General features: G+C 43.1%; 1 protein-coding gene across 3 annotated transcripts in view; it reads left to right on the plus strand.

Annotated features, from left to right (window-relative positions):
* TAF4B (TATA-box binding protein associated factor 4b) overlaps positions 1-24,585 on the plus strand; it is a 177,982-nt gene that overhangs the window by 91,835 nt on the left and 61,562 nt on the right. For all 3 annotated transcript variants that reach the window (XR_005749491.1, XM_040354095.1, XM_040354096.1), the window contains exon 10: positions 17,941-18,110. Coding sequence is in view for 2 of the 3 variants with exons in the window: in XM_040354095.1 (XP_040210029.1) it covers positions 17,941-18,110 (170 nt within the window). In the remaining variant the exon portion in view is untranslated. The remainder of the gene's footprint in view (positions 1-17,940; positions 18,111-24,585) is intronic.

Consider the following 24,585-nt stretch of genomic DNA (forward strand, 5'->3'; position numbering starts at 1 on the left):
TTCCTTGGTTTGCTTGAACACTAGGGGGTGCCAGATGCTCATTTTCTCATCCAACACATGAGTGGGCAGCTCATTCATTTTTATATCCCCATCAGGGTGGCTTCAATTAGGTGTAGTACCTAATTTAACAGAGGTTCCTGAGGGGCTAGGAGCATTGGAACATTAAAATAAGACAATAATACCTACATCTTATTAGACTAATTTAAATTCAGGTTCCACGTTTGGGGAATATGTGCCTTTTTTCTCTATCTGTAGATGTTTTATGACAGAAATATGCAATAAAATATGATTACAGATTTTCCCACTAGCCTTGCAAAGAAGACGGCAAATAAAAATGTTACATATAGATACATAGATCTATATCTCTTATCTCTCCAATCTTTTGTCTGCCCTATTTGTGTCATCTGTCTAGAAATGTATAGTAGTTCTATCTTGTCACTGGTCTCAGTGAATTAAAATACATTTTTGATTCGCAAAAAATGATCATTCCACTTGCTGCTTTCTTTCAATGTGTGTGTCGCTCATTCTCTCTATCACTTGCTGTTTAACTGTCTCTTTATAGACACATATTTATAAATGCTAGTATCTTTTTATTTGTGCCTAAAGTGTTAAATGAGCAATCACTATGACCTATTAAATAGTGCTCACTAGTATTTGCTATTTGGCTTTGTGGAAGTTATTTTTTACTGTCAGGCGACTTTCTGTGTTTGTTTCCTGTGTTTTGTACACTGACAAGCCTGCCCAGATTTCCGTGAAGGGAAGAGTGACTGACCAGCATATAACCAGTTGGAGATGTGGCATTAGAGGAAAGCTCCAATATGGCTGCTATGTAAATGTTACCTCCAGCAAAAGGCTTGTTTTGTTTTCCCCACTTTGGCTTTATGTACACTGCTGCTTGTAAATGGACGTTTAGGAGCAGTTCGGCAGGGTTTTTTATTTTTTTCAGCTGCCCTGAACTCTCCTCTGTCATCTTATCAGTACATGTGCACAGGGTCATTTTCTAGGCAGTTGAGTTTAGAAGCATTTTTTGGAAAGTAAAAAAATGCATTCAGGATGGATGTTCAGAGGCATTTCAAAAACAGCTTGTAAACACGGTAATTCGCGTTTAGCCGCATTTCGTTTATAGGCGTTTTTGAATAGGCATTTGAAAAAATAAAATGCTTCTGAACACAAATGCGGCATGTAAATGTGGCAAAGCAGACGTTTTTAAACGTCGGTTACTATATGTCAAGTTAAATCATTCAGGAGAGGTTGTAAAACGTCCCCTGTACATTAAACTTTTTTTTTATTTATTTTATGCCAGCAGTGATTGCAGTATTCTAGTCTGCATCTCCCCTAGGTAATACTTGAAATCTGGCCTGTTAATGGGTCCTGAGAACAGGAGTTGAAGAACCGCTGCTCTAGAGGTTGCTAGAAAAGATCAGCAGCTTCTTCGAGAATTTTAATTTTGATTTTCTGTTTCTCAAACGAACATACTTTTTCACCAACATAAAAATAGATCACAGAAAACACTTTGGTAAAACACTTAAATTAAAACCTAAAGTCAAAACCTTTCCCATTTTGGATAGCGTTCTATAGCCAAAATAGGAAGTGAGAGGACATCCTTCCAAAAGTGAGGGAAATCCTTGGATGTTGCTGAGGTCACCAGAATATGTGCCCATCGGAAGGTTTGCTCTTTAATTGCTGTTCTAATGACAACCCATCATTTTTTTTCCTATTCACCTCGAGGGCCAGTTCACTCCAGAACATTGTGCGGGAAACCTGTGTTCCGTGCGCGTTTCCCACACTGCGTTACCGTAAGCCTCACCAAACGGGCTCACTGTTTCTAACAGCATGTCAAACAAAAAGTCCTGCAATCTTAACCCCTGCTGCACACTGATCATGCTCCTTCCGCTGATCATACTGACAAGGCGCTCATTAATGCGGTGTGCTGACAGCTTTCCTCCATAGAGCACGATTTTGCTTTCAGCCGCCTCGTCGAGGGAGGGGAGGAGAGAACTGGACAGAGCGCTCTAGAACCCCATACTGGGCGGCACCAGGCGGATCCATTATCAGCGTGTTTCCTCTTTCCGGAAATGTTCTGGTGGACGAAATTTTGGCGCATCCCTAGATTTTAGTTTTTAGTCTGGACTTTCACTTTAAGTTAATGACACCCCAAACACAGGTCACACATGCAGTTAATTTTCCTGCACCGGATCACATGTTACAGAAGTACCATGTGATGCGGTTGCAGTGAGTTTCCAAAGGTAGTGTAAATACTACTTTTGGTGTGGTGTTTTCTGCCCATTCAAAATTAATGGGCTGAAATCGCACCACACAGAACTGCATGTGAATCACACAGGAACACACACACGGCACCACATAGCACATATCTCGGCGATTCACAGTGTAAACTCTGGTGATTGATGTTAAACAGCAGTAGAAAGGGTGAAATCTTCCTAAGGCCCCTTTCACACCGCTGATCCCTGCTGAGCAAGTGGATGATAAGTCTGTGTCCACTCTGCTGATGCAGAGCCGACAGACAGCTGCTGTCCTGTATGGGGCTCCTGTATGGGGCTGTCAGTTTCCATTGGACATCCAGTTTGATCTGCCAGACGGATGGGTAATGGATCCCCATCTATCTGTTTTTAGCAAACACGTTTTGGCACGAAAGTTGGCAGATGTCCGTTGACATCTGCCGCTCCATAGAGAGCAATAGGTGGTCTGATCAGGTCCATCTGATAAATCGACAGGAGGACCAGATTGGAATGTCAGTGTGAAATGGGCCTAAGAGACAGACCACAATAAAACCCTGACAGGGGTTCCAATACATCTTTTCCTCTTTTAACTAAAGACATTTATTATTAATAATATTTTTTTTTATACTTTATTAATTTTCAAAGTGTATTGTTTATGCCCTATATCAGGGGTGTCAAACTGGCGGCCCTCCAGCTGTTCCGAAACTACAAGTCCCATCATGCCTCTGCCTGTGAGAGTCATGCTTGTAACTGTTAGCCTTGCAATGCCTCATGGGACTTGTAGTTTTGCAACAGCGGGAGGGCCGCCAGTTTGACACCCCTGCCCTATATGGTCCATGTTTGCTTCTTGGATTTTTACCAGTTGTGCTTTTTTGCCTACTGGAACATGGACTGATTCTTTGGAAGATTATCAAGAATCACTTGAGTTTCGTTTGGGGTCTCTGTGTGATATTGCAGAGGAGACCTTTTGCTATTACAAGTCCAGAGCTTTTTTTTTTTTTTTCTACTGGTGAAATCTGATTGTGGCACACACTTTAAAAAAAAAAAAATCTAAAATATGGTGACTGTCAGTGCTGGCATTCATGTTAAAATGGCATAATTTTTTTTATTTATATAAATTATATATTATAATATTTATTATAAATAACATTTTTATTAAAAACAATATTCAAAATGTAAAGTTGATGGCTGCAGAGCTCTCCTTGGGCAGATGGAATTGCCAATCGGCATGAAAATCAACTGTGTAAGTACCTTAAGCTGTGAGCTATGGTCCAACCCTTTGTGAAAATGCTGCGGTGATCAGGCTGCATTCCTCATGTGCAGTGAGCAGGACCCAATATGGGATAGTGGAGGCCAGGCCAGGTGGATGGAGTCCACCGTCATGCCAAGGGGCACCATGGTGTGCAGTGACTCTGCCGCCATGAGAGGAAGAGCTGGTCAGCAGCTGATGGGCAAGCAGGAAGAAGCGCCCGAGCGTGACGCCCCAAAACGCGTTGTCAGAACGACAGCTACCACCCTTACACTCTCTCCCTCGGCTTGCGCTCTATTGGCACCCCAGTGTATCAGACCTCGCTTAGAACCAGCATTCTCCTGAGCGTATGACGTCACGATTGGGTGCTTCTTCCTGGTTGTCCATCAGCTGCAGGTCAGCTCTTCCTCTCCTAGGGGCTGAGTTACTGCACATCGTGGCGCCCCTCAGCCTGACTGTTGACTCTATCCACCCAGCATAGAATCCACCATACTGCGTCCTGCTCACTGCACATGATGAATACAGCCTGAACACTGCAGCACGGTCACATAGGGTTGGACCATAGCCCACAGCTTCTTAAGGTATATACACAGTTGATTTTCGTGATGATAGTCAATGTATGCAGAGCTATCCTTAGGCAGATGGAATTGCCAGTTATACTCTTTGAATTTTGAATATTGTTTTAAATAAACTTCCCTTTGGTTTTTATCCCATCGGCATCATTGGAGATTATTTCAAGTGTCCACTGCTCCCCCAATCCCTCCATCCCCCCCCCCCCCCCCCCCACGAGTCCCATTCAGCGATTTTTTTTTTTTTTTGTGGCTGTTGTGTTTTTTTTTTTTATTATTATTATTTTTTTTTTAGGTTTGTTTTTTATTCCATTTCCAGCACCATTCCCATTGCAGAGTCCCCACACAACAGCTCTATGGTCCTCAATGGATTCCTTGTTTTGGTCCCCTAGTGCTAGACTTATTATGGCTTTAATGTGAAAATGGCACCTTGGCTGCTGTAATCGGAATAGCACATCCAAAAAAGAAGTACATGTTTTTCAAATCGATGGCTTTAAAATTGCTGGAAACTAGCTTCCTAATACTATTAGTCTATGCCCCCAAAGTCTCAAGCCTCGAAACTTATAAAAAACTCTAACACGCCAACTACAAGTCCCAACCCCTTATTTGTGGAGACTTCAGTGATGTTCTAGACCCCGCAATTTGACTCTACAAACCCTTCACAGAAACTGTCTCCAACTCTACCTTTATTTCGTCTGAGAACCTATGATGGTGTGGCTCTGCGCTCGTATCAACGAGAGAGACTTCACTTTTTACTCCAGAATTTATACATTTTTCATAGACAAATACACTCTAACAAATTTCCTCCAGCTCTTGGGGTAAATACTTGGTCAGACCATGCCCCTATCTCTATTGATTTAGTGCGCGGCAATACATCAGACCCGCCTGCCCCATAGCGGGTCAATTCATTTCTGCTAACCAACTCGCATTACAAATGCCAAATCGAATCAGAGATCACCTCCTTTCAAATTGACAATGAGTCGGTCCTCTACCCAATGATACTTTGGAACGCCCACAAGGCCTTCATCAGAGGCATCCTCTTGAGTCTCAGCCCATGAGAAAATAAACAACGCAGGCGACAAATTGGACTACTGGAATCCTGCAAAATAAGGCCCTTCATGACACTCGTCTTGTCGAAGACAATTATTCCCTCCGTAATCAGCTTGGCTCCCTTATGCACAAAAGCTAGGGCTTCTATATCAATAGATTACCTTTTAAACTCGTAAAGCACTAGATAAGAAGAAACCCAGAGCTTTTTTTAGCCAAACAATATAAATGTTGCGTAGCTGCATCTAAAATGTCCTGCCTTATAGACCAATCCGGGCACAAATGTATCAACTCCTTCAAAATTGCGGAAACAATTTTGAAACTATTTTTCTGCTCTTAATAATTTAATCCAGCTGAACCCTGTATAATTTTAAATTCAACTGAACTCGCGCTATTTTAACCCTGCAATGCAGTTCAACTTCAGGGGCAATTTCAGACATCTGTGTGGGTTCCTGCACAGATGTCTTATACAAGTCGCCAAAAGTAGTACAGGAACTACGTTTTGGAATCTGTGTGATGCTATACTGATTTGGAGGGTGCCATTGTCAAATTGAATGCCAAATCGTAATAATGTGAACTTAGGCTAACTCCTGAACACCTCCAAGACCTTTCAGCTCCTTTTACAGAAGATCAACTTCCCCTTCACAAATCCCCAGGTCCAGCCATAAAATGAATATTCTAAAACCTTTTATGCCCTACCTAACTCTCCACCTCCTTAAACCATATTGCAGACCAAGGCTCCTGCCCCTCCAAATTCTTAGAATCTATTATCACTGATTCCCCTGGTAATTTCTGTCCCATCTTGCACCTAAATGCGGACACAATACTATATGCCAAGCTCATTGCTAACCGCCTAGTCAAACACGCTCCAATACTAATCCACCCTGACCAGGTTGGTTTTGTGTACGGTCGCCAAACCTCTGACGGCACCAGAAGATTCTTCAATCTAATACAATGGGCGGCACATGAAGGCCATCGCACCTAATATAACTGGATGCAGAAAAAGCTTTTGACTGAGTCCACTGGTCATATATGCAAGCGGCCCTGCCAAATTTGCCTTCTCCGGACACATTTTATCAGCTATATCCATTCTATATACCACCCCAACTGCCAAAGTCTGGACTTCGGGATTCCTATCCTCTTCCCTCCCTATTACAAATGGAACAAGACAGGGATGCCTACTTTCGCTAATAGCGGAACCGCTAGCCGAACATACAGTATCTCACAAAATTGACTACACCCCTCACATTTTTGTAAATATATTATTATAACTTTTCATGTGACAACGCTAAAGAAATGACTCTTTGCTCCAATGTGAGGTAGTGAGTACAGCTTGTATAACGGTATAAATTTGCTGTCCCCTCAAAATTATTTAACAGACAGCCATTAATGTCTAAACCGCTGGCAACAAAAGTGAGTATACCCCGAAGTGAAAATGTCCATATTGGGCCCAAAGTGTCAATATTTTGTGTGGCCACCATTATTTTTCAGCACTGCCTTAACCCTCTTGGGCATGGAGCTTGTGATCTTCTAGACCAGGGGTCCCCAACACCGCACTACTGGACTGTCGCCTCATCAGCCGGGGGAGGGCATGACATGAGCCGGGTCGATCAGAAAAGCGGGCTGGCGAGCAGAGATTACATCTTTCTTTGCCCCTGCCACATCACTGCACTTCTGCTGTGTCGGAGGTGCGGCGGGGGGCAGAGAGATGACATCGGCTCTCACCGCCCCCCTCGCATCTCACTCTCTGTGGCAGACAGCACTCTGGTAGCAGGCAGGTGACATTCTCCATCTGGTGGCAGGCAGCCTGGCAAGTGCCCTTCCTCATCTGGTGGCAAGCAGCATGGCAAGTGACAATCTGCATCTGGTGGCAGGTGACATTCCCCATTTGGCAGGCGACATTCCTCATCTGGTGGCAGGTGACGTGGCAAGTGACACACTTGGGGCTCCCACTGATTCTGCATTTATGGTACGTTTAACTATTTCATTTTATATTGCAATGTAATGATGGAAACCATGCGCTTCAATTATCCTGACACCACATCAACCATGGTCCTGGGATGATTAAAGCCCCAACAAGAGCTACTGCTCTGAAAAATTGCCCACGAATAATCGCATATCCCCGCAGCCGGTCCCGGGGGCCAAAAAGGTTGGGGACCACTTTGGAACAGTTTCTCTAATATACAGTGTCTTGAAAAAGTATTCATACCACTTGAAATTTTGTCATGTCACAGCCAAAAACGTAAATGTATTTTATGTGATGGGCCAACACAAAGTGGCACATAATTATGAAGTGGAAGGAAAAATTATTAATGGTTTTTAAAATGTTTTACAAACAAATGTGAAAAGTGGTGTGCATTTGTATTCAGCCCCCTTTACTCTGATACCCCTAACTAAAATCTAGTGGAACCAATTCCCTTTATAAGTCACCTAATTTAGTAAATGGAGTCCACCTGTGTGTAATTTAATCTCCCATATAAATACAGCTATTCTGTGAAGCCCAGAGAGGTTTGTTGGAGAACCTTACTAAACAAACAGCATCATGAAGGCGGGGATTAAGTTGTGGAGAAGTTTAAAGTAGGGTTAGGTTATAAAAAAAAATCCCACGCTTTGAACATCTCACGTAGCACTGTTCAATCCATCATCCGAAAATGGAAAGCGCCCACCTAAACTTGACAGGCAGGGAGAGCATTAATCCAGAGAAGCAGCCAAAAGGCCCATGGTAACTCCTGGAGGAGCTTCAGAGATCCACAGTTCAGGTGGGAGAATCTGTCCACAGGACAACTATTAGTTGTGCACTCCACAAATCTGGCCTTTATGGAAGTGGCGAAAAAAAGCCATTGTTGATAGGAAGTCCTGTTTGTGGAAAGCAATGTGGGGGACACAGCATGAAGAAAAGGGTGCTCTAGTCAGATGAGACCAAAATTTAACGTTTTGGCCTAAAAGCAGGGAAGCAGGTCGGTTGATGGGAAGATGGATGGAGACAAATACACGGTACACTTAGAAGAAAACCTGTTAGTCTGCAAAAGATTTGGGACTGGGGTGGAGGTTCATCTTCCAGCAGGACAACGACCCTGACCATACAGCCATAGCTACAATGGAATGGTTTAGATCAAAGCATATTCATGTGTTTATCATGGCCCAGTCAAAGTCCGGACGTAAATCCAATTGAGAATCTGTGGCAAGACTTGAAAATTACTGTTCACAGATGCTCTCCATCCAATCTGACAGAGCTTGAGCTATTTTGCAGAGTGGGCAAAAATGTCACTCTTCTAGATGATCAAAGCTGGTAGAAACATCCCCAAAAAGACTTGCAGTTGTACTGTTGCACTACTGTTGCGAAAGGTGCTTCTGCAAAGTTTTGATTCAGGGGGGGCGGAGTACAAATGCACATCGCACTTTTCACATTTATTTGTAAAAAAAAATGAAAACCATTTATTTTCCTTCCACTTGACAATTCTATTCCACTTTTTGTTGGTCTATCACATAAAATCCCCCCCCCCCCCCCCCAAAAAAAAAAATATTTTTCATACATCATGGGACACAGAGTCATGCTAATATTTATTACTTGCTGGGTTAGACTTCATCATCTGGTGAACGACTGGTAGATCAAAGATCTTTAGACAGGAAGTGCCCCTTTTCTTTTATAACCCCTCCCATATGGGAAGCACATCAGTTTTTTACCAGTGTCTACAAGGTAAATGGCACAGTTTGTTGGAGCTCTCTGAGCTCCAGGTCTCTCTTCCCACAAACTGTTCTTAAAATGAATCAAGGGATTGACTGATTGGATCCATTTAAATACAGGCTTTTATGCCTAAATAAATGGCCGAGCCCCGCAAAAGAAGACCCTGCAAAGTTTTGCCTGTAAGCAGCCTTTGGGCACTGGACCCTGCTGAGTGGAAATCCTGGACACTATAGCGCTAAGGCATTTCCTGCAGGGTGCTATACAGGTCCAGGGGAGTGGACTCCAAAACTGAAAGGGTACCCAGTCCTTGAAGGTTCGGTATGACTAGAACCCACCATGAAGGGTGAAGATTGGGCCCCTTAGTTTCTAATTGGCCCTGTGCCTGGATGGGTAAGTGAAACCCCATTATTATTATGATATTGTGGGGTGTCCCAATAATTGTAACAATCGATCAAGCTAGCTAAGGGCTGGACAACTGTGTGCGGTGACCATACGGGGGAGTTTAGGGCTAACTGTGGGTGTTTGCAAAGTGTACTTCTGCTTGTGTCTAGCTGTTTTTTACCTTACCTGTAAGATGACGCACGATCATGCACATTTTTCACTTGGTTCACCACCAAGTGTGCCACCAGTTTTCAACAGTTTGGCGGCCATGGTGCACGCGGCTTTGCAGCACGATCGCACGTAGGCCACTGTTTTCAACAGTTTGTTTGGCGGCCATGGTGCATGCGGCTTTGCTGCACATGCTCAGTAGTCTTTTTCTCTGGTGCATGAACATTTGCGTCATATTCAAATACACCTTACTCAGTTGAACTCAACTCTCCAGCTTCTGGTAGCCATGTCTTTCCTCATTGTCCTTCCAAACACATCCATTTTCTCGACCAGGCTTGTTTCAAAAGACCCTAAGCATCTACCACCAACTTCCTGCATACCAACTTTCTCTGCTCAGCTCAATCTATCCAACTGGTTTATTTACATATGAATGGGGGGAGCCTGGCTTCTCTGATATCAAGACAATACAAATGGCCATAGCAACACTCCTACAAAATTATCTGGGATGGGAGCACCTAATATTACATTGTACTATAAAGCTACGGTCTTGTCACAACTCTGAACATGGTGAATTCCAGCCTCACAACTACCTTGGGCTCGGGTTAAACATGCAGCCTTGTCCACTGAACTTGAAATACTGCTAAGCGCCAACTGGGTTCAAAAGAAACCTTCAACATACTTTCTGGACACAGTAAAGCTGCTTTTAGAGTTTGGAACTTTGTAATGGTAATGGACCTTTCTCATGGTTTACCTAAACCGGCACTTCATCTTCTCCCATTAGAACCACTCATACCTGACAAATCACTGCTTGACTGGGAACAAGCGGGAATCTTCTCAATAGCGCAGCTTTACGCCTCAAACAATCTTCAATTCTTCCAACAGCTGACTATTAAATACTCAAACAAATTGGCAACATTCTTCAAGTACCTTCAAATCCGCCATGCTATTTAACGTGTACCATTCTTCAGACTCTACCCTACATGAAGGTATCCTTACACTTCTCATTACTCCCCAGGACCCCCCGACTAAAATTGGCTTCCTTCTATGGACTGTTTACCTGTCCTCCCTTTTCTACAAAAGTTTGCCTCTATGACCAACTGGGAGCACTTGTTAAAATTCACAGCCACACTGCAGCAATTCAATTTTGCGGTTCATCTGCCATAAAAAGCATTCTGGATGCCTATCCCACTGGGAATCTTTACAAAAACTCCTAAAAAAATAAAAAAAAACGTACTATACTCCTGTCAAACTAGCCGCTATATACCTGTACTACTTACCACTATGCTGGAGGAACTGCGGCCAACCATGGACCCTCTTCCATATTTGGTGGTTTTGCCCACATGTCACTATTATGGTCTTCAGTTTTCTCCCTGGCATCCTCCATCGTGAAAGCTCCCCTGACACCTTATCTAAAACTGGCATTGCTGTATGATGTACCTATTGCACCTACTTTCGGGCATAGCTGCAGTATCTATGGATATCTATGCCATATCTGGCCCCTCCTCCGCAGCCCCCTCTTTCTTCTGGGAGACGCACAGGTCCCAGAAGACAGCAGGGACCATTCAGATCGCGCAGCACGACTCGTGCATGCGCAGTAGGGAACCAGGAAGTTAAGCCGCAAGGCTTCACTTCCTGAATCCCTTACCGAAGATGGCGGCGGCAGCACCTGAGAGTCGAGGGACAGATCTGCTTCGGGTGCTGACATCGCGGGTGCCCTGGACAGGTAAGTGTCCATATTTTAAAAGTTTGTAGCTGCTGACCTTTAAAAAAAAAATTGGAGGAACTGCGCTTTAAACAGCCCCTCCCCCCCCACCCACCGACTACCTTGCTGAGAGGGTCTCGATTAATTCTACTTGTCAACATCTTTCTCTTTACAGTGATCTTTAACCATCACTGAATATGTAATTGTAATGTGTAATTGTAACATGCCAAGTTTTCCTATGTCAGCATTACCCCCTTGTCCTTCACCAATATATATTGCATGTGTCATACCAATCTACATTTTCCTAACCCTAAACTTCCCATCTGCCACTCTCCTCCCCTTACTCCTTCCCTTCTCCCCTTTCCCTCTCTTGTTTCTCTCCTTGTCTTTCCCTTTACCTGAAACCAAGACTAATGGGTGACTCTTAAACTCCTTACCGGATCTTTCCCTAAAACCTACCACATGGCTGTCGGCCACTCGCCACCCTTCCGCCCTTAGGGATCACCCACACTCATTGGTCCTACACTGACATGCTTTCGAGAGGTGAACTTGAAACTTGGCCTCTCTTCATAAGGGGCGGACCTATGACACCCATTTACTTTAATCCGAACTTCCCACCCGGATGTCCAAGTTTTTTTTGAGAATGCAGCTTGCGAACAGACTACACAGCTTTCCTCTACCTTCAACCTGTCCTCCACCCCTCATCATCTTCTCCTTCCTGTTGCATTGATATCCATTACCTTCTTTTTTGTTTATTTTTATCTTCTGTCTTTCAAATACCTAATAGTTTGGGTTTAACCACTTAAGCCCCGGACCAATATGCAGCCTAAAGACCCAAGGGGTTTTTACAGTTCGGGACTGCGTCGCTTTAACAGACAATTGCGCGGTCGTGCGACGTGGCTCCCAAACAAAATTGGCGTCCTTTTTTCCCCACAAATAGAGCTTTCTTTTGGTGGTATTTGATCACATCTGCGGTTTTTAGTTTTTGCGCTATAAACAAAAATAGAGCGACAATTTTGAAAAAAAAGCAATATTTTTTACTTTTTGCTGTAATAAATATCCCCCAAAAACATATATAAAAACATTTTTTTTCCTCAGTTTAGGCCGATACGTATTCTTCTACCTATTTTTAGTAAAAAAAATCGCAATAAGCGTTTATCGATTGGTTTGCGCAAAATTTATAGTGTTTACAAAATAGGGGATAGTTTTATTGCATTTTTTTTTTTTTTTTTTTTTTTACTACTAATGGCGGCGATCAGCAATTTTTTTCGTGACTGCGACATTATGGCGGACACTTCGGACAATTTTGACACATTTTTGGGACCATTGTCATTTTCACAGCAAAAAATGCATTTAAATTGCATTCTTTATTGTGAAAATGACAGTTGCAGTTTGGGAGTTAACCACAGGGGGCGCTGTAGGAGTTAGGGTGCACCTAGTATGTGTTTACAACTGTTTGGGGGTGTGGCTGTAGGAATGACGTCATCGATCGTGTCTTCCCTATAAAGGGAATGACGCGATCGATGCGCCGCCATAGTGAAGGACGGGGAAGCCGTGTTTACACACGGCTCTCCTCGTTCTTCAGCTCCGGGGAGCGATCGCGACGGAGCGGCTATAAACAAATAGCCGCGCCGTGGTCCCGGATCGCTCCCCGAGCGGACCCGACCTCCGCATGTAGCGGGGGGGGTCCCGATCGGACCCCCCACCCGCTAATAGGCGAGGACGTACCCATACGCCCATGTGCCTGTACGTGCCATATTGTGGACGTATATGTACATGGGCTGGTCCTTAAGTGGTTAACCCAATTTGAAGTTCATTATCATTTTGCTTTTAGCTCTCCCTCTGTCTTATCTCACCAACTGCTGCTGGCTTTATTACCATTGCCATATATACATTGATTTGTATGTTTGTTTCCTTGTGTGTCTGTGTGTGTGTGTGTGTGTGTGTTTGTTTTTTTGTTTTATTTTGTTTTAACATTTTGCTTTTGTAAATCAGTACTACTTGGACCTTGAATGGGGACCTTCCCCTGAAAGCTTGTCCTGAGAAATTGTGTTGGTGCTATAGTGTTGGCATGATAGTTATTGAACTTGCATTTTCATAAATAGACCAGCAATGGTAGCGTGTTTTTTTATTTCATGCTGGTTTTTTGAAATGTAGAAATCGTCAATGAGAGCCATACCTACGGCCATACAAATGGGTTGTAAGATGGCCATGCTTTTCAACAACTGTGGGAGCTTTCTTCTTGCTTAATATAAGAAGCTAGCTAAAGCAACAAATGTTTACATTTTAACATATTTGGCCAGACATAAAAATAAAGTTGGAGACTCTTCCCCATTTGTACAGTTCATTTTCACACTGTTCCATTACCTAAACCTAAATACCTACAACATATTGTGTACAGTTCAAGTGCAAATGTCTCCTCCTAGAAGCGATAATAAAACAAATACATTTTCTGCTCCTTTAGTTGCTGGATATAATTACTTGCATGGTGTCTGGCAAGGTTTCTGACCTTGCAGGACAGCCTTCTAACTCCACAACAAAGATGGAAAAGGAATGTTGGTCACCGTTTTGATTCCTCACAAAATGCCATATTGGGTGATTCAAAGCATGTCCAGTGGGATTTCTCATGACACTTTACAGTCCCTTAATGTAAGCATACCTTGGTAACTATGAATTTGATTTTATTCATCCTCCTGGTTGTTCAAGAAGGAAGATTTTTTTTATTTTATTTGAATTTTTTAGGCGTACTGTGCGTATAGATGGGAGCCTACCTGTTTTCACAAATGTTTGAAGCCTAGTGCTTGTATAACAATGTGGCGTGTCATCCGATGAGATGCACTGCAGCGTGATGCCCTACATGCTGTATAGTAATTTGTGCATTACTATAGAGCAGCCTGTCTCGACCTTCTTTTTTTTTTTTTAATGTAGAGGATCCGTCAAAATAACTTTATGGCCTCTAGGAACCTTTGTATTAACATCTACAGCTCGGGGTTTGCGTGATAGCCAGTGAGAAGAATGCTCCTCACATCTGTGATCATTTGGGAAGAATCTACCTTTTACAGATGGCTGTAAAGGTCATTGGTGTCAGTGGGAACGCATCTGAGAGGCGGACATTGCTCATTTCTCAAGGAACCCCCAGCAACCTCCAAAGCCGTGGTCTCCAAACTCTAGCCAGATGCAACCCTTTTTTCTTCCCTTATGCGGCTCTTGAAGCATTATTCCTGCCACTGACGCCACCAATGCAGCACTATTCCTTCCATGGACACCAACGATGGGGCACGATTCCTCCCAATGACACCAACTATTTCTCCCTCTAATAATCAAGATCAGGGGTCTTCAAACTATGGCCCTCCCATCATGCCTAGTCATGTCTGTGAATGTCAGAGCTTTACAATGCCTCATGGGATGTGTAGTTCCGCAACCGCTGGAGGGCAGTAGTTTGAGGATCCCTGATCAAGATCAAGCATTGTTTACTCCCACTGGGCACAGTTCGACTCTCCTAAAATCTGAAGGACAGTAAAACTGGCCTTTCTCTAGAAAGTTTGGAGACCCCGGCTCTAAAGGAACCCTAAGGTTCCACAGAACCTAAGTTGAGAGAGGCTGCCATAGCGTATCCACCTGTATAAGGCTGTTGAGCTCATGCTTATGTCTTTAAAACCTTTGTTAATGAAGTCTTTTATAAAAGAAAATTATATTGGACTGAACTGGATTTGGGTTATTGTAAGGTAAAAAACCTTCATGATGTTCCTAGTTCATGATTTTTCTGTAATAAACACATATTTTGTGTGTTTTTTTTTTTTTTTTGCCAGTTGTGGTTACCATGGGTAATGTAGTTTTACACGTCCTTTATTAAGTAAGCCTAATTATGCTTTATCAACAGAAAGGTAATACAAATATTTGGTGCACATGAACTCGCATTAACAATGTTTCAATTACTGATGGCAATTTAGTAAAATATACTGGACTATTGGTAAGCTATGCCCTAGTCTCATGAAACGTGATCTAGTAGATGCTATGTATGTTTTGGCAGAAAATGTTCACTTGAGTTGTTTCAGGGACAGTAAGTCCCATGAACAGCTGTTGGCAAATAGACCCAGGTTTCTAAATGTACTTGGCCTAGTGGGGTTCCCAGCTGCACAGTAAAGATCTAACACTGTAGATCTGTTGCACGACTCCAGTGCCAAAAGCAAAGTCCTGGCTGCGTCTGCTGTGACTGAAACAAATCCTGCAGCATCGATCAGTCAGAATAAAGGGGGTTATCCGTGGAAAAGAAAAACCTTATGGAAATCGATTAGCACTCTTACATATTCCTTGTGGGCTTCTATGCTTAAAAAATACTGCAGGACGTACAGTGTGTGTCTTAACTACATCTGACATTTTGTAGCCAGTAGAGCTCAGCAAGAAATGCGCTTTCTATCCCTTCTCTACTGTCAAATCTGGATACTTCTTAATTTACATAATGAGTTCCTTCAAATATACAAACGATTTCATTTCTCTATTTTATACACTTAAACGCTTGATGTTTTTATCATTTAGGATATATATAATATAATTTTTATAAATTATTTGTATCTTTTGTACTGTAACCCATTCAGTTCTTAGGGCTACTGTAACTAGTTTCAGACTGGGAAGTCATCTGCAGAAAAATGGCACGTGTACAGTATCCATCTTATGAAATATTTTGAGGTTCAGTCGCACAGATTAAGAAATAAGAGCAAATCAATACGATAAATGCATGTGTATAGTGTTCTATAAGATCTCTTTCAAAATGTAGTAACTTATTTCTATACACATCAAAAATGCATTACAGTCTGTCTAAAACAAAACAAGAAATGCGTATGCGTGTACTAGTCTTAAGGCCACCCATGGATGGCTATGTTCCCCTCGGACTATGAGCACTGAGCAATCTGTCCTTTTTGGGTAGTGAAGTTGTAATTTCAATGACCATCTATTTGAATGTAGTATCAAGCTAACCATAGATAGAGTATGCAACTCCTACAATAGTTGACTGCCCCAAGTGATTTTAATTGATGGCAACTTGTGAAAATATTTGGCTTTTTTTTTTTTGGTCATGCAGCTTAAAATGCCCATGACAAAGGGACACTGCTATATGGGGAAGGGGGTGGACAGAGGACATTGCTATAGGGGGACAAAAGGGTGGATAAAGGACACTGCTATGGGGTTGTGGCAGGAGACACTACTATGGGGACAGAGGACACTACTGTGGATGTGAAGAGGGCAGAGGACACTGCTATGGCCAGGGCCCGCACCAGCATAAGGCTGTATTAAAGCTGAGGTCCACCCACCCCTCCAAAAATTAAAAGCCAGCAGCTACAAATACTACACATTTTAATAATTGGACACTTGCCTGTCCTGGAATGCAGCGATGTCAGCACCGCAGCTGATGTTTCCATCAGCTGTCGGGTGCTGCCGCCGCCATTGCCGGTAAGGGAACCTGGCAGTGAAGCATTACGGCTTCACAGCGGGGTCCCTACTGCGCATGTGCGAGGCACGCTGCGCTCTCCTACTAGCCCAGCGACAGGGGAAGGAGGGGGCTGGATATGTGATGTACTTTGCCACATCCCGGTCTCCCAGAAGTGGGGACAAGGGTACCTGTCAAACAAGTACCCGCTCCCCTGTCCCCCCTGAAAGGTGACAAATGTGGCACCAGAGTGGGGAAGGAGACAAATGAGTGTAAGTTCCACTTTTGGGTGGAACTCCGCTTTAAGCAGATGCCTTAGGGTACGGGGGGGATGGGGCATAAAAAAATCTGAATTCAGATTTTTAAAATATCTGTCTTCTAACGATCTCCTATAGTTTCCTCCTGCAGCAGCTGAAAGTCGGCTTCTACTCCTCCTCCCCATCGCCGGTGTTCAGCCAACGCAGGGTAAAAATCCAAGGGAGCAGTTCCGGTAAATGCCTTCCCTTCATCCTGTCCTTGCTCCTCTCTTTTTGTTTGTTGCCTGGGCCCCCATGTGCTTCCCTTTCACCAAAGCCCTCCAACAATTTTAAAAAGATGAAAAATAAAGACTGACACCATCCATTGCTCTGACATAAACCTCTGCACTACTGACACTGTCCACAGCTTTACCGACTGTCCATTTGTAAGGTATGCCAAGTCTATATTTTTACAGTGACTTTTTTTTTTTCCTCAAAGTTTTCCTTACTATTTAATTAGGCCTTGCTAGTTAATTATAAACAAAAAAAAGCTGCCGAACCACGGTGAGCTTTCATGTTGTTTTTAGATGGCTCCTTACCTCTCAAAGGGTGCCTACCCCTGCACTAGAGGATGTAATTACCATGAGGCGGGGGGTGGAGAAGAAAGTAAAAGGGCTCGGTCCTTGCAGTGGTGTACAATGATGAGGCACAAAGGGTAGAATAGTGTAGTTGGCTATAGGGGAACATAATAGTAGTCCTTAGCAAAAGCCCACTAAAAACTCCTACAATTTGAGAGTGTCCTAAACAGTATTCAAGCTAGCCAGACTTGTTTAAAATGTATCATGGTTATTTTGTCCTCGGCCACCAATTTTTCCATGTGCATAAGGTTATTGAGAGCCATTCAGGGAGAGAAGTGTCCGTTTTTTGTTTTTTTCAATACCTAGGGCTCAAGTGTCTCACAGCGAAGATGAAGTGAAAGAGTGAGTTCTTTGCAATAATGATTGCAGCAGTACAGTAAACAGGGTGATTTTTTGGGAGTTTTAGAGATTGATTCCAGGGTAAGTAACTTCTGGGAATCTGTCTTTACCCTGTATCTTTTAATCTTTTTATTCCCATAAATGTTATGTACCTCCTTTATAAAGAAGCCCATTAAAAAAGGTCTTTTCATATTTACCTAAATAATAATCTGCATTTTAATTAGAAATTTGTAAATAACATGGGAATGTCTTAATTTTGAAATACAGAGAAGAAGATGACATTAACGATGTCACATCTATGGCTGGTGTTAACCTAAATGAAGAGAATGCATGTATTTTGGCAACCAATTCTGAACTTGTTGGGGCTGTGATCCGGTCTTGTAAGGATGAGCCTTTTCTCTTTACATCTGCCCTGCAAATCCGGATTCTAGACATGGGTAAGAACGAGCAAGGTCACATATCTATATAAAGTTAAAATTCTATTGAAAATACCATACTCCTTTTACCTGGGTTCGTCCTGCAAGCTTCCATTGTTTCAATGCTTTGCAATACTGAAAAATAACTCTTTAGGGAGTGTATTTGTCTATCTGTGGCTTTGCAATACTGACCCAGAACAAGTATGCAGAGCAGATTTTCTGATTTTACTACTTGTATACTTCAAGGTCAGTGACTTTTTCTGAAGCATGTCAACCTTTCTATCTATCTTGGCACAAGTTTCAAACAAAGACGAACTCTAAGTGCCATCTACATCTCAACTGGTAATGTGAAATGGTAAAATGACCTACAGTCATTTTTTGGTAGGGTTGCACTGATACTGAGTACTCGTGCAAATGCTCCGATGCTTGACCCGATACGTGGGCAGTCGGGTGATTGGTGCGGCGGTGGGGTGAGTTCAAAGCACCGATCTCCCTGTATTCATTTCAATAAAGCAACTGACAGACCCTCTCGCAGCTTTCAGCTGCTTTATTGAAATCCTATACAGTGAGTGCTTGTAACTGCCCTCACCTTCACACCGATTATTCCTGAGTGAGTGAGAAACTTATATAGCGCAGCACATGCGAACTGAATCGCCTCAGGGCTCTTAGTATCCATTCCTTACTGTATTTTTGCCTTTAGAATAGATGGGTTTTGAGTTTATTCCTGAAGGCCCTGTGATTCACCTCCATACAGATGCTGGTTGGTTGTGCGTTCCACAGTCTAGGTCCTTGGACTGCAAATCTTCGTTCTCCTTTGGACTTGTATCTGGCCTTGGGTATCTGGAGTAGTTTTTGGTTGGTGGATCGGAGAACGCGATGGGGGTTGTGGCAGACAAAGTGACTTAAATGTAATTCGGTCTTTTACTGGCAACCAGTGAAGGGATCTCAGGGAGGGGGAGATTGATTCCCAGGTTTTTTTCTCAGTCACAAGTCGTGCCGCCGTATTTTGAACGACCTGTAGACGAGCGATTTGGTACTTTCGGAGTCCGAGGTAAAGGGCGTTTGCATAGTCGAGTCTGGAGTCGATTATCATTCCCGCCACGACTGCAGTGTCTTCTTCCCGGGATAAAGGGAATGAGTCTACGTAGCAGGCGCAGCAGATGGTGGGATCCGCTGACTACTGAACTTATTTGTGCATCCATTGTCATCCTGACTGTCCCCTATGTCCTTCTCCGTGTGTGCCTCCGGTCCCACCCCATCTCCTCCGATCCCCCTCCATGTCCTCCATGCTCTTCCGGTCCCACCCCCATCCCGGATCTGTCAGGATGGAGAGCAGATGAAGCGGGTGAGCATTTACCTGCTCCTTCCTTTAGTGAATGCATAGTCAGTAGTCCATTCATAACTGAGCTTCGTAAACTGTGTTTGTGGCGTCTCAGTTTATGAATGAACAGGAGCTGCTGTCTCCTGTTCATTAATTTTCAGTGCAGCTGAGGGCTTCAGAGAAAGGGACTGGGGAATCTGTGTCCTCAGTCACTTTCTCTGTCTCAAAGGGGAGATGTCAGGGGTCTGTTTAGACCCCTAATATCTCACCAAAGCCCCCCCCAACAGGGATGATATAATAAAAAATAAATTGTAATAAATATTTAAAAGGTACAATTTTAAAAATAGATAAAATAACCCCCCCCCCCCCCCCAAAAAAAAGAAAGCATTGTTAAAAAAACAAAAAAATATATAAATTGTCAAAATGTAAATTGTAAAAGAAAACTGTTGCATGAAAAAAAATATTGGTAATCTGTATCCGCGAGTACGTGGGGAAAAAAGTATCGGTACTCGCTTAAAGTGGTATTGGTGCAACCCTAGTGTTTTTCTGTGGGGAAGAGGGGGGTACATTTTATTGGCTCCAGGTAGCACTGGTGGCTCTTTAACATGTGTGGCAGCCCTTTCCACTACTCTGCACAGTGATCTGCAGTGGATTGATTTTCAGAGGGCCTTTGACGGGCAGTGAGGAGGGAATATATTGCCTATTCACCTCCTGCTTTAACCCTCAACTTGCTGAATCACTGATTTGCAGCCACAAGAATAGCATACAATTGTTGCGCTGCCACATTTACTTGTTTAGGTCGCATTTGGCGGCAGTACCACCTGCTAAAGGCAACATTTTGATCAGATTTTGCAGTGAGACACAGGTACAGCCCTAAGCAGCTGTATTACTTTAAGTGGGGGTTCGAAGGGGAGATGAAACCACTAGCCAGTCATATATATACACGATTTGAGAAGATCAGAGGCTGAATTGCCACCCTTTTCTCAATACAAATTCTCATTTGTGAGGCTTGGCAGATGACACATGGCCTCCTTGCTGCAACAATTTTTAAAGTGGAGAATTAAATTGTCAATTTGGATTACTAGTTCATGGGTATCATACAAGGACCAGTGATCAAATTTAAACCATAACAATAGTTATTTTATACCCAGTCTGCCAAAAAAAAAACATATCTTCGAAGGAATCTGTATGTGGTTCATAGTGTTGTATACTGAATAGCTAGAATGGTAGATTTAAATCTTTGGTTAAAAATTGGACCTCTTTGATCTCTGAAAGCCTGCATTCTGATTAAAAGTAGCAACACTTGCATGTCTGCAAATCATTCAAAGGAAGCTCTAGACCAGGGGTCTCAAAACTTTATAAAAAAAAGGGCTGCTTTACTGTCCTTTAGACTTTAGTGGGACTGGACTGAACAGTGGGAGCAGATATGCCTCAGGCTTAAGCCTCGTACACGCTCCTATTGGAGCTGCTGTACTATCAATTCAATGTTGGTACATGACCATGCCAGAACACTCCGGTCAGTGTTGGCTGAGAGCACTGTTCGGGAGTCGGTAAATAAAAAGATTTCACTGATCCTATGTAGTATGAGAGTGGCCACATCCCTACTGGATATGGATGAGAAAAAGAAATACCCCCAAACAAATGGGACTTTGAAGGCCACACTCACAAGTATAACGTTTAATAGGTGGACCAAAACAAGATACCGGTTGATGCTTGTTAACAATGGACCTTGATGGTCACGAGTAAATCTACGTAGAACAACACTTGCAAAATAGTATGCAGGTAGAGATCACCAGGGATGAAACGTGCACCAAGTGTCAAAGAAGTCAATCGGGAAGTCAATCGGGAGTCAATCGAAAGTTATGGAAACTCAGTACTTTCTTATGATTTAAACTGACAACTTTAGTTAACAAGAACTAGCTGATGCTTTTGCTTATACAACAAGCTGCTCCATGAATCCGCTTAACCACAGTGACTCACAGGGTGTGTTTCTATGCAAACTGTCAGTTATGTCAAAACACATGCATTCAAAAGTAAATTTCTGCTTTAAGAAAATGGAGTCAGTTATTTATACATTCTATTACAAACAGATCCATCTGAAGTTTGCTAATGAACATCTGCTTGATTCGGAGGAGAGCTGGATCAAAGTGTTGTGGTCAAATGAGACCAAAATCAAGCTCTTTGGCATCAACTTCTCTCGCCATGTTTGGAGGAGGCGGAATGCTGCCTATGACCCCAGAAACACCATCCCCACCGTCAAACATGGAGGTGGAAACATTATGCTTTGGGGGTGTTTTTCTGCTAAGGGGACAGGGCAACTTCACTGTATCAAAAGGACGCTTGATGGGGCCATGTACCATCAAATCTTGGGTGAGTACCTCCTTCCCTTAGCCAGGGCATTGAAAATGGGTCGTGGAAAGGGTATTTCAGCATGACAATGACCGAAAACACACTGGCTAAGGCAACAAAGGAGTGGCTTAAGAAGAAGCACGGTAAGGTCCTGGAGTGGACTAGCCAGTCTCCAGACCTTAATCCCATAGAAAATATGTGGATGGAGTTGAAGGTTTGAGTTACCAAATGTCAGCCTAAAAACCTTAATGACTTGGAAAGGGTATGCAAAGAAGAATGGAACAAAATCACTCCTGAGATGTGTGCAAACCTGGTGGCCAACTACAAGAAAAGTCTGACCTCTGATTGCCAACAAGGGTTTTGCAACCTAGTACTAAGTCATGTTTTGCGATTGGGTCAAATACCTATTTCACTCCATTAAAATGCAAATCAATTTATAACTTTTTTGAAATGCGTTTTTCTGGATTTTTTTTTTTTTTAGTTTTGTCTCACTGTTAAAATTATAGACTGATAACCGGAAAGGCAGGGGGAGGTTGGAGAACTGAATGCATGGCTAAAGACCTGATATGAGGAGGAGGGATTTGGGGTTTTTAGAGCACGGCTTCATCAACCTATATGCTAAAGATGGTTTGCACCTAAATGAAAGGGGGTCTGCTGTACTGGGGGAGATGTTTATGGGAAGGCTGGAGGAGTATTGTAAATTAGGATTGAGGGACGAGGGTGAATTGGATTATAATGGGGCAGACAGGTCAGACAAGGGTCAGCCCCTATTGGTGGGTGGAATGAGATGGGGGGAAGGCTATGGCAGATATGAAGGTTCCCATGTTACAACCATTGGAAATGATACCATTTGTACTTAAATAATATGCAACATACGTGTTCAAAATGTGACAATGAATTAAAGTGTTTTGTTTGCCAATGCCAGAAGTCTGCCAAGCAAAATAGGTGAGTTGGAAGCTCTGGTGCACAAGGAGAACCTATGATTTAATTGGTATTGCTGAATTTTGCTATTGATATTCCTGGCTATGCTCTCTTTTGGAAAGATAGGAGTGGTGGTGTCCTTTCTCTGAGAAGTGATCTCAAAGCGAGTTTGAAAGAGGACCTAGTTCAGGGATATGCAATTGGCGGACCTCCAGCTGTTACAAAACTTCAAGTCCCATCATGCCTCTGCCTCTTGGTGCCATGCTTGTGGATGTCAGAGTCTTGCTAAGCCTCATGGGAATTGTAGTTCTACAACAGCTGGAGGTCCGCTAATTGCATATCCCTGACCTAGTTGATGGACAGTGTGACGAGTCTGAAGCATTATGTGTAGTACGCGCACCCATGTACAGTTCCACAAAGATTATCATTGAAGTTTGTAATGGACCTCCCAGTGTTGGAGTAGGTGGAGATTGAGCGCCTTGCACAGATGGAAAGATCTGCAAGGGCTTGGACAGTGGTTACGGGGGATTTTTAACTGCAGGTGGTCTCCGGGTTACAAACTAGATGGGGTCTGTAGGTTTGGGGCCGGAACAGGTACATTTTGTACAAGTGTAGCATCGGGAAGGGGTAACATTTATTTCACTGTCTGTACCCCTGTTCAGAATATTTCACCTCACTTTGTGTCCCAATGACAATTGGATTTTGAAAATTTAGGGTTGTAGTGGAAACACGCCTTGGTGATAAAGCATCAGTGGAGACATCTTTTTTCCCATGATAACTCTTAAGCCTCATACACACGTACGGGTTTCCCGTCAGACTTTATACCGCTGGGAAACCCGAAGGGAAAACGGAGAACCTGTTTAACTTTTCCCCTTACACACGACAGCAAAAGTGTCATAAGAGCTTTGGTCAGATCCCGGCCGTGTGTATGCTCCATCGCAGTGTTTCCCATAAGAAAACTGCCGGGTTAAAAAACGCTGCGAATTCCGGTGGGAAAAAAGAGCTGGTGCTCTGTTTTTTTTTTTTTTTTTTTTTCTGGCAGTTTTCCTGTCGGGAAAACTGCGATGGAGCATTCACATGCCCGGTTTTTCCCGGCCAAAAGCTCTCATGGCAGTTTTCCCGAAGGGAACACCGGTCGTATGTACGAGGCTTTAACCACTTCCCGACCTCCTCATGTACATATACGTCAGCAGAATGGCACGGACAGGCACATGTACGTACCTGTACGTCCTCTGCTAGACGTGGGTGGGGTGTCCGATCGGGACCCCCCCCGGTACATGCGGAGCTCGGGGAGCGATCCGGGACGACGGCGCGGCTATTTGTTTTTAGTCGCGATCGCTCCCCGGAGCTGAAGAACGGGGAGAGCGGTATGTAAACACGGCTTCCCCGTGCTTCACTGTGGCGGCGCATCGATCGGGTGATCCCCTTTATAGGGGAGATCCGATCGATGATGTCATTCCTACAGCCACACCCCCCTACACTAGTAAACACACACACAGTGATCCCTAAATGTTACAGCACCCCCTGTGTTTAACTCCCAAACTGCAACTGTCATTTTCACAATAAAGAATGCAATTTAAATGCATTTTTTGCTGTGAAAATGACAATGGTCCCAAAAATGTGTCAAAATTGTCCGAAGTGTCCGCCATAATGTCGTAGTCACGAAAAAAATCGCTGATCGCCGCCAATAGTAGTAAAAAAAAATAAAAATCCAAAAAAACTATCCCCTATTTTGTAAACGCTATAAATTTTGCGCAAACCAACCGATAAACGATTATTGCGATTTTTTTTTTTTTTTTTACCAAAAATAGGTAGAAGAATACGTATCGGCCTAAACTGAGGGAAAAAAAAATTATATATGTTTTTGGGGGATATTTATTACAGCAAAAAGTAAAAAATATTGAA

This window comes from Rana temporaria, chromosome 5 (genome assembly GCF_905171775.1).
Source record: "Rana temporaria chromosome 5, aRanTem1.1, whole genome shotgun sequence".
Taxonomy (NCBI): Eukaryota; Metazoa; Chordata; class Amphibia; order Anura; family Ranidae; genus Rana; species Rana temporaria.